General features: G+C 48.6%; 1 protein-coding gene across 1 annotated transcript in view; it reads left to right on the top strand.

Moving 5' to 3' along the window:
* The first annotated feature begins 538 nt into the window (after window positions 1-538).
* LOC129810911 (long-chain fatty acid transport protein 4-like) overlaps window positions 539-10,873 on the top strand; it is a 33,416-nt gene continuing 23,081 nt past the window's right edge. The window contains exons 1-6 of the mRNA XM_055861906.1: window positions 539-1,076; window positions 3,330-3,491; window positions 6,043-6,437; window positions 6,966-7,124; window positions 7,510-7,579; window positions 10,773-10,864. Coding sequence (XP_055717881.1) covers window positions 3,331-3,491; window positions 6,043-6,437; window positions 6,966-7,124; window positions 7,510-7,579; window positions 10,773-10,864 — 877 coding nt within the window. The 5' untranslated portion in view covers window positions 539-1,076; window position 3,330. The remainder of the gene's footprint in view (window positions 1,077-3,329; window positions 3,492-6,042; window positions 6,438-6,965; window positions 7,125-7,509; window positions 7,580-10,772; window positions 10,865-10,873) is intronic.

Below are 10,873 nucleotides of genomic sequence, written 5' to 3'. Positions count from 1 at the left end.
GTTATCTGATCTTCTGCATTTCTCGAAAAGAATAGTGTCCTCCGACCCTGCACTGTCCTGGACAGGTTTTTATACTGTACATGTTGTCATGCTGTAGAAATAGGATATAGCAAGCAACCGCTAGGCACCCTCATTGAATAAGAATTGTATAATACTAGTCAAAAAGGGCTTTCTGTAATGATCAAATGTTACCATGTGATCATTTTAGCAGTCTTTTTAAATATTCAGTTGTCTGCAGTGACTTACTGTACTGCAATAGAAGTATGTGGTTATGGTGTAAAAATAATGCCTTTCTGAACTCTGCACCTCGGTCCATATCCGAGCATCCAAACTGTGCCAATGCTGCGTCGTTGCGCTCTAGTGGAGGCCAGTGTTTTATTATAGGAAGAATAGAACTGCCGTTATGCGCAGGTCTGGTACAGTTCCAACGTTCACCAGCGGCTCCTCGAGTGGTGGTGGTATGACTGTATATGCAAATCTCCCCCACCCATAGGATTTGTAGCTATGTGGGTTTAATGCGCGTCACACAGTCCTGCAGTAGGCCCGTGTCGGTGTCACAACCAGCTGGAATGAGGCGTGCACTCACTCGTCGAAAGAAGGGCCACATTTCCTTGATTGTGAAAGTTATGCTGTAGCAAGCTCCACCTCTATGGGAAGCAATTATAAACTATGGGTAATTTGATTGGTCCTAGCGCTAGTCACTCTTCGCTGCTTACACATAATACCGGTGGATACGGAGGACGGCTCAACTAAGAAAAATGATAAGGTCATTCGAATTACTGTAGCGAGCGAGTTTATTGCTACAATGAAACTGAAAAACTTGTACTGGCGATAGGAATGAACGGATGATTTATATAGAGGCAAAGTCGAACCAAGGAGGCAGGCAAATTTGATATAAATACGCCGGAGGGGGGGGCAATGCGCTGTTATCGGAGACCCCTGTGTCTGTCAATGTGCAAGTAGACGCCAGAGCGGTGGAAGGTTTTGCTAAAGCAATCAAGGTGGAATTGTACAAAACAAGTTCCACGTCCGGTGTAATACGCACATTGCTGTGTTTGTGGGGGACGTGAAACAAGGTAGGCCTCATAACACTTGTAATTTCTATATCATTCAATGGTCTGGGTTTCCGGATCCATTATTAGCCTATTTAGTAGCCTAGCCTAGTGAAGTCTGAATAGCTCAGGCTTCACTGAACGGTCCTTTATCAACCTTGCCAGTGTATATATGGAAGAAAGCCTGTGTTTGAATGGACCAGGTTTGATTCTGTTGGACCATTTATTTTCCGTTATGTAGGCCTACCCTAATGTTATACAGCGATCAGTGCCAAGAGTGCAGTTGGCGGAAAACGGGATACAGTCAGCAGCGTTGACACAATACATTTAGAGGCTACAGGATAGCCACCACTCCAGTCTAGTGTGTCGTTCGTTGCGCTCCACTTATCATCTTACCATAAATGGACAACGGGTACGTACTATCGAATGGAGATGTAACGGTTCTGATTAGGTTATATTTGGTAGGCTCGCGCACATGGCGTAGCTGCTGGTGATGGGCTCGAGTTTTTTTATTTGATGTATTTCCCATCAGCAGTGAGCACGCCTCTCTCGCCCCTACCGCAGTACTGCTGCTTCTATAACGCTACGGTGCGTTAAACCATATAGTTTATAGATCAGGTTATTAAACATTCACCTTTTTCTGATGTTGGATGATGATGATTTATAGCCAAGTAAATAGTAATATTATTTAATCGCAGCAATGTTTCACCCTCTATTGAGGGCCATAGCCTTTGCTACATTATAAATGTATGTATTGCCATGTTGGCCAGACAGAGCATGTAATATCCCTCGTTTCGCATGATGATGAGCACTTTGACGCACGCGATCATAACTAATTCTGCTCCCCCTTCATAACGGAAATATATATCTCATAAACAAAAATGATGTGCTATTGTTGACACAGGTACCAACTATTGTTACCGCATGTGTCCTCTGGATCTGTGCTGGCTCTAGTCTCTGTGTCCGACAGTAAATCATCTATTTTAATGTCATCTGTGAGCCCAAGCTTGTGCTGGAAATGGACAGGATGTCCAGACAAGAACCATAATAAACAACATTTCTCTCCGGTGCTGCATACCGACATGACGCTATTGGTCCAAAGCCAATTTTATAATTATTTGATACCAACATATACCTAATGTACCTTTGGCCTAGTTTTTACATCGACCGTGGTGCTGGCCTGGTACCTGGCCAGGAAGACTTCTTAGGTCAGAACAGTCACAAACTGGACCTTGCAGAGACAGACAAGCATAGGGCCTATCCATAATTGCATGTAGTGGTCTAAATCTGGAAGTGATAAATAAATAGGAACACCTTTTAAAGGGGAGGGGGATAAAGAGGGAACCACTGTAGGGATTTAGAACAGAGAAAGTGAGGCCCCTCTCCCCTGATGGAGAAAACCCTGGATGAACTGAACTGATCTACAACTAGATGTGATTCCTGCTCAGGAAAGGCTTGAAGGTTTTGGTCACCCTCTGTATCCCTTTCCTGCAGTCAATGACCAATAGCACCCTCTTTGGCCTCTTGGGTGGAAAGTTATTCATATTTTTCATAATAACTTTTTTAATGAAAATCCTGTCTTTCTATGTCAAACAGTTATAGATCAGTCTTCTGTGATGTCTATAAAGTGTATTATTGGCATGGAAACTCAACATGGAATACATTTTACCTCTATATCTGACATGGTACAGGTGTCTTTTTTTAAGCCCATAACAATGTGTGTGAGGTGGATACTTTTGTTTCAAAGTGGATTTGTTTAAGACTCCCAGAATCCCTCTGTTTGGCCCTGATTTAGCCCACTGCAGTAAGATGCTAAATGAATTACTATACCTGGTGGTGACACTCATCTAGTGCAAAAGGTCAGACTGTAGGCTGTAGACCTATTGTAAGGGTATATTTTATATATTAGCTAGTAATTCAGTAGGCACTCCTATCCAGAGAGCACTACAAGTGCTTTCAACTAAGGAAGTAGAGAAGACCACACACCACACACCACAGGTTCACTGTGAGTGCAACCTCTGTGCTAGAACAGAAGAGAGAGAACAAGTGAACATGTTTTGTCATTTATAATGATAGTTTTTCAAGCTTTAGAACAGCTTGTTAAACGTTTGTTTTGTGGGACGGAAACAAGGAAGCAAGGTGTCCTTTGCAAAAGCCAAATTGACTAACTCTTTTTCAGAAATATGGAACCATTGATCGAGACTCTTGTTATTCTAAGTCTAGAAAATGGATGTAAGATGATGACATTAACGGTGACTTGTCTTCCTTTCTCTCAAGGATGATGCGCCTGGCTTGCTGCACCGTCCTCCTCTTCCTGCTCCGTCTCTTGGTGGGCCTGCCCTGGTTCCAGGTTCTCCCCTCCATCCTCATCTTCTACCTGGGCTCTGGAGGCTGGAAGTTCCTACTCATTTTCGCCAAAACCATCAGCAGAGATTTGCAGTGAGTGGACGTATAGTGTGGGATGTTGGGTGTGTGTCAGTGTGGACCTGTCTACACCTGTCTGCAGGTCAGAGGCACGTTTACAGAAACACGTGCGTCAGTGCTCCTCGAGTTTTAATGGTGTTAAACAACCAATACATTTAGACAACAGATACCTTCACCATGGTTAGGACTAGAATAGGACTTTAATAGGACTTTAAGTTAGGACTATAGGAGTTTCATTGTCTACAAAAAGAAAAGCAGCACATTCCTGTAAGACGAGGAGGAATGTGCCACAGAGAAGACAAACGCTCACGTGTGTTACAGAAGGGAATGTTGAGTTAGTCATGTATGGAGGAATGCTCAAGGACAAACGAGACTAAACGTGGTGGAGAGAGCAAAGACAAAGCAGACAGATGAGAGAGACAGGTGCTGAGGTTTCTTTTTGTTACGAGTTCACATTCAAAGCTAGCTAGTGTTGTGATCAGTTCACCATGGTGACAGGTACTTTCCCTTGCACCCAAGTAACGCTTCAATGTTCTGATCCGAAAGTCTGGATTGGTGTAGTAACTCTTCAATGTTCTGAAGTGTCTGTATTGGGGAAGGGAAATCAGTTGTTACCACAATACAAGAAAAGCCCTTACTTGGAGTGAATTTTGTGGTGCGTCAACCTGATTATTCAGAGAAATAAAGTAATGTCCTATCTCACTTTCAATTAAAAAAAATATATTATTTCACCTTTATTTAATCAGGTAGGCCAGTTGAGAACAAGTTCTCATTTACAACTAATTACTTTACCTGGACAAGATAAAGCAAAGCAGGGCGACACAAACAACACACATGGGATAAACAACCGTACAGTCAATAACACAATAGAAAAGTCTATATACAGTGTGTGCAAATGTAGTAAGATTAGGGAGGTAAGGCAATAAATAGGTTGTAGTGGCGAAATAATTACAATTTAGCAATTAAACACTGGAGTGATAGATGTGCAGAAGATAAGTGTGCAAGTAGTTGCACATTCAAGCAATAATAAATGATACGGTTTATTCCATTAGGGACAAACGTGTCAGCCACACGGGTTTCATCAGTGTCGTATATGAATCACATAATAAATAAATAACTTTATAGGTTGGTTTATTATGTGATTCATCTATGACACTGATGAAACCCGTGTGGCCGACACGTTTGTCCCTAATGGAATAAACCTTATCATGTCTTAGACCGAGTGCCGCAGAGGTCTCAGACACTGCATCTCAATGCAAGAGGTGTCACTACAGTCCCTGGTTTGAATCCAGGCTGTATCACATCTGGCCGCGACCGGGAGGCCCATGGGGCGGCGCACAATTGGCCCAGCGTCGTCCGGGTTAGGGAGGGTTTAGCCGGCAGGGATATCCTTGTCTCATCGTGAGACTCCTGTGGCGGTCCGGGCACAGTGCACGCTGACACGGTCTCCAGGTGTACGGTGTTTCCTCCGACACATCGTTATGGCTGGCTTCCGGGTTGGATGTGCATTGTGTCAAGAAGCACTGCGGCTTGGTTGGGTTGTGTTTCGGAGGACGCATGACTCTCGACCTTCGCCTCTCAGGAGTCCATACGGGAGTTGTAGCGATGAGACAAGACAGTAACTACTACCATTTGGATACCATGAAATTGGGGAGAAAAGGGGGGTAAAATAAAAATAATAATAAATAAATAAAATATTTGAGCCACCACAGTAGTTTGGATCCTCACGATAGTGTTAAAAGAGTAGTAGTGGTGACTGGCCGTTATTGTGAGACTCATGTGAGGGCCTCTGTTTCCCTTTACCCTACTGTACAGTTTAGTAATAAAACTTAAGAGGAAGTAGTCACTGGTTGGAGAGACGCCTCGTACCCCTTGAGTGACTCACCCCAAAGGAATGGTTTCGGTTAAACCTGCCTGTTCAAAGGGACAACCCCAAACCTTGATGGACCTGTATGGCTTATGAATACAAATAATACAAAGAGTATAACTTTTATATACAGTAAAATACAAAGAGTACTACTCCCACTCAAATCATACAGAAAAAAACTTGCAGGAGGCATGTATAGCTTTCTGAAAATGTCCTCTATTATCCTAACCTGTTTTTATTGCTTATTTAGACTTTGTCCTGGAGAGCGAAACAAACCTTGGTGTTACAATATTTTACAACTCAAAGCCGCTGTTGCACTAATGAGTCTTTAAATGGACATTAATGTCTGTTTGCTCAAGAATTGCCACAGTTATAAAATGACATGCTCCAGTTTTATCAGCGTATTTGTTTCTCAATGTAAATTGGAAGCTTTTTCTGGATTTGAACTTTGATCCCAGAAACAAAACATGTATTGCTTCATCATAGATTGCTTAATGTAGTTTATTGCTTCCTCACAGTGTACTTCACACCAGCTGCTATTTAGTCAGGAAAACCATGCAAAACGACATCAGGGTTGTGTTCATTAGGGCATGCACGTCCGGCTAGTTTACCACCATGTCTCTACATTCAGATTAACGTCACGTTCTCTTTAGGCTCTTAGTTCTCTGAATTGTTCTTTAACCTCCCTTTCCTCCACAGTGCGGCAGGCGTCCTCCTCAAGGTGAAGTCAAACGTCAATCGTCACCTGAAGGAACGAAACACCCTCCCTAAGATCTTCGCCGAGACGGTGCGTCGCCATGGGGACAAGACTGCGCTCATTTTCGAGGGCACGGGCGAGAAGTGGTCCTTCCGGCAGCTGGACGAGTACTCCAACCGCGTAGCCAACCTGCTGCTCCAGAGGGGCTTCGTGGAAGGGGATGTGGTGGCTCTCTTCATGGAGAACCGGTCCCAGTACGTGGGCCTCTGGCTGGGCATGGCCAAGATAGGAGTGGAGGCTGCTCTGATCAACTTTAACCTGCGGCTGGAGGCCCTGGTGCACTGCGTCACCATCTCAAACGCTAAGGCCGTGGTGTTCGGCAGCGAGCTGACCGAGGGTGAGGACCAGGGGAGTTAGTGGATGGATGAAGGGAGGGTGGGTGATGGAGGGAGGATGGGTGATGGAGGGAGTGGCGGGATGGAGGGAGTGGCGGGATGGAGGGAGGATGAGGGATGGAGGGAGTGGCGGGAGGGAGGGAGTGGCTGAGTGACAGGTGGCTGGAGGGATTGTTTGAGTGACGGATGGAGGGAGGTAGTGGATGGAGGGATGGACAGGGGGCTGTAAATCTTTATTTAAGGAAATTGTACATGCTAAAGGCCCATTCCTGGACATACTGTAGAATTAGACTAATGCTGGACTACATTCTTTTTAGTCTCGGACTAGGCTTAATCTGAGTCTGGGAAACCAGTATAAGGGTTTATTTGATTCTCTGTTTCTGTGACATTAACTTTAAGATCACTTTCCTGTCTTGTCTCGCTCTCCCTCTCTCTCTCCCTATCGCCCCCTTTCTTTCTCTTTCTACCTCCCACTCCCTTTCTCTCCCTTGCTCTCTCTCTTCCCTGTCCTCCCTCCCTCTATCCTATAGCGGTGTGTGAGGTCCACAGTTCCATGGGGAAGACAGTACAGATGCTGTGTTCAGGGGACTGGGACCCCAAACGTGTCCCTGCAGGGACAGAGTGCCTGGAGCCTCTACTGGATGCCGCCCCGACCCACCTGCCCATCCGCCCAGATCGCTGCTTCACTGGTCAGTCAATCAATCTGTCCAATCATACTCAGTCAGTCAAACAGTCTGTCCAATCATACTCAGTCAGTCAAACAGTCTGTCCAATCATACTCAGTCAGTCAAACAGTCTGTCCAATCATACTCAGTCAGTCAAACAGTCTGTCCAATCATACTTAGTCAGTTTATAAGGAGCCAGACCTGGACTTGGATAGTATTTTTCTTTCCAAAACGTTTTAGTGTTTGATTGAACCTGTCTAAAGTGCAGTGTTTGCCATTTCTGGAGTATTCCATCTCGCTATGCAGGCAAGATCAATAAAGCCCCTAGTTTTACTGCTTTCTCCACTGTTTTCTATTGTATGTCTGTTGTATGTTTTTATTGATTTCTCCCCATATGTCTGTCTTCCAGATCGTCTGTTCTATATCTACACATCTGGGACCACCGGGATGCCCAAAGCTGCCATCGTGGTGCACAGCAGGTACACACTCTGGACCTCCTATTTCTCTTCTCTCTCTCTGTATCTCTCTCTCTCTCTGTATCTCTCTCTCTCTCTGTATCTCTCTCTCTCTCTGTATCTCTCTCCCTCTCTCTCTCTCTGTATCTCTCTCTCGCTCTGTCTCTGTCTGTCTGTCTGTCTGTCTGTCTGTCTGTCTCTCGCTCTCTCTGTCTGTGTGTGTGTCTCGCTCTCACGCTCTCTTGAGCTCTCTGTGGAGCTCTCTCTGGCTCTCTGTGGAGCTCTCTCTCGCTCTCTGTGGAGCTCTCGCTCTGTGGAGCTCGCTCTCGCTCTGTGGATCTTGCTCTCGCTCTGTGGAGCTCGCTCTCGCTCTGTGGATCTTGCTCCCTGGAGCTCACTCGCTCTCTTTCTGGAGCTCGCTCACTCGCTCACTGTGGAACTCGCTCTCTGGAGCTCTCTTTGGAGCTCGCTCTCTCTCGCGCTCTGTGGAGCTCGCTCTCGCTCTGTGGATCATGCGCTCGCTCTCTGTCTCCCTGGAGCGCTCTCTCTCTCTCTCCCTGGAGCATTCTTGCTCTCTCTCGCTCCCTGGAGTTCTCTGGAGCTCTCGCTCTCTCTCTGGAGCTCACGCCCTCGCTCTCTCTCTCTGGAGCTCTCTCTCGCTCTCGCTCTCTCTCTGGAGCTCGCTCTCGCTCTCTCTCTGGAGCTCGCTCTGGCTCTCTCTCTCTGGAGCTCGCTCTGGCTCTCTCTCTCTCTGGAGCTCACTCTCTCTCTGGAGCTCTTTCTCTGGAGCTCTCGCTCTCTCTCTGGTGCTCTCGCTCTCTCTCTCTGGAGCTCCCGTTCTCGCTCTCGCTCTCTCTCTGGAGCTCTCGCTCTCTCTCTCGCTCTCTCTCTGGAGCTCTCGCTCTCTCTCTCGACCCTCTCCACTGTTTTCTATTGTATGTCTGTTGTATGTTTTCTCTCTGGAGCTCTCTCTCTCTCTCTGGTGCTCTCGCTCTCTCTCTGGTGCTCTCGCTCTCTCTCTGGAGCTCGCTCTCGCTCTCTCTCTCTGGAGCTCTCGCTCTCTCTCTGGAGCTCTCGCTCTCTCTCTGGAGCTCTCGCTCTCTCTCTGGAGCTCTCGCCCTCTCTCTGGAGCTCGCTCTCTCTCTCTCTCTGGAGCTCTCGCTCTCTCTCTGGAGCTCTCGCTCTCTCTCTGGAGCTCTCGCTCTCTCTCTGGAGCTCTCGCTCTCACTCTCTCTCTGGAGCTCTCGCTCTCTCTCTGGAGCTCGCTCTCACCCTCTCTCTGGAGCTCGCTCTCGCTCTCTTTCTGGAGCTCTCGCTCTCGCTCTCGCTCTGGAGCTCTCGCTCTCTCTCTGGAGCTCTCGCTCTCTCTCTGGAGCTCTCGCTCTCTCTCTGGAGCTCTCGCTCTCTCTCTGGAGCTCTCGCTCTCTCTCTGTATCTCTCTCTCTCTCTGTATCTCTCTCTCTCTGTATCTCTCTCTCTGTATCTCTCTCTCTCTGTATCTCTCTCTCTGTATCTCTCTCTCTCGTTCTGTATCTCTCTCTCTATCTCGCTCTGTCTCTCTCTCTCTCTCGCTGTATCTCTCTCTCGCTCTGTCTCTGTCTGTCTGTCTGTCTCTCGCTCTCTCTGTCTGTGTGTGTGTCTCGCTCTCGCGCTCTCTGGAGCTCTCTGTGGAGCTCTCTCTGGCTCTCTGTGGAGCTCTCTCTGGCTCTCTGTGGAGCTCTCTCTGGCTCTCTGTGGAGCTCTCTCTGGCTCTCTGTGGAGCTCTCTCTCGCTCTCTGTGGAGCTCTCTCTCGCTCTCTGTGGAGCTCGCTCTCTCTGTGGAGCTCTCGCTCTGTGGAGCTCGCTCTCGCTCTGTGGATCTTGCTCTCTGGAGCTCACTCGCTCTCTTTCTGGAGCTCGCTCACTCGCTCTCTGTGGAACTCGCTCTCTGGAGCTCTCTGTGGAGCTCGCTCTCTCTCGCGCTCTGTGGAGCTCGCTCTCGCTCTGTGGATCAAGGAGCTCGCTCTCTCTCTCTCTCTGGAGCTCTCGCTCTCTCTCTGGAGCTCTCGCTCTGTCTCTGGAGCTCTCGCTCTCTCTCTGGAGCTCTTGCTCTCTCTCTGGAGCTCTCGCTCTTGCTCTCTCTCTGGAGCTCTCGCTCTTGCTCTCTCTCTGGAGCTCTCGCTCTCTCTCTCTGGAGCTCTCGCTCTCTCTCTCTGGAGCTCTCGCTCTCTCTCTCTCTCTGGAGCTCTCGCTCTCGCTCTCTCTCTGGAGCTCTCGCTCTCGCTCTCTCTCTGGAGCTCGCTCTCGCTCTCTCTCTGGAGCTCTCGCTCTCTCTCTGGAGCTCTCGCTCTCGCTCTCTCTCTGGAGCTCGCTCTCGCTCTCTCTCTGGTGCTCTCGCTCTCTCTCTGGTGCTCTCGCTCTCTCTCTGGAGCTCTCGCTCCCTCTCTGGAGCTCGCTCTCGCTCTCTCTCTGGAGCTCGCTCTCGCTCTCTCTCTGGAGCTCGCTCTCGCTCTCTCTCTGGAGCTCGCTCTCTCTCTGGAGCTCGCTCTCGCCCTCTCTCTGGAGCTCGCTCTCGCCCTCTCTCTGGAGCTCGCTCTCGCCCTCTCTCTGGAGCTCGCTCTCGCCCTCTCTCTGGAGCTCTCTCTGGAGCTCTCGCTCTCGCTCTCTCTCTGGAGCTCTCGCTCTCGCCCTCTCTCTGGAACTCGCTCTCGCCCTCTCTCTGGAGCTCTCTCTCTGGAGCTCTCGCTCTCGCTCTCTCTCTGGAGCTCTCGCTCTCGCTCTCTCTCTGGAGCTCTCGCTCTCTCTCTGGAGCTCTCGCTCTCTCTCTGGAGCTCTCGCTCTCTCTCTCTGGAGCTCGCTCTCGCTCTCTCTCTCTGGAGCTGTCGCTCTCTCTTTGAAGCTCCCGCTCTCTCTCTGGAGCTCTCGCTCTCTCTGGAGTTCGCTCTCGTTCTCTCTCTGGAGCTCGCGCTCTCTCTGGAGCTCGCTCTCGCTCTCTCTCTCTGGAGCTGTCGCTCTCTCTTTGAAGCTCCCGCTCTCTCTCTGGAGCTCTCGCTCTCTCTCTGGAGTTCGCTCTTTCTCTCTCTCTGGAGCTCTCTTTCTCTCTCTCTGGAGCTCTCTTTTGGAGCTCTCTCTTTCTCGCTCTCTGCAGCTCTCTCTTTCACTCTTCTGCTCCTTTCCTCTCTCGTTCCCCTCTTACCCTGTCTTCTAATTCACTCTTTCTCTCACCTGTGTTTGACAGGTACTACCGCATGGCAGCCTTGGTATACTACGGCTTCGGTATGACGTCTGATGATGTGTTGTACGATTGCCTTCCCCTCTACCACTCCGCAGGTAACGTGT

The sequence above is a fragment of the Salvelinus fontinalis genome, chromosome 2 (genome assembly GCF_029448725.1).
Source record: "Salvelinus fontinalis isolate EN_2023a chromosome 2, ASM2944872v1, whole genome shotgun sequence".
In the NCBI taxonomy this organism is placed as follows: Eukaryota; Metazoa; Chordata; class Actinopteri; order Salmoniformes; family Salmonidae; genus Salvelinus; species Salvelinus fontinalis.
The sequence above is the reverse complement of the archived record's forward strand: the minus strand, read 5'-3'. Positions and strand labels throughout refer to the sequence as shown.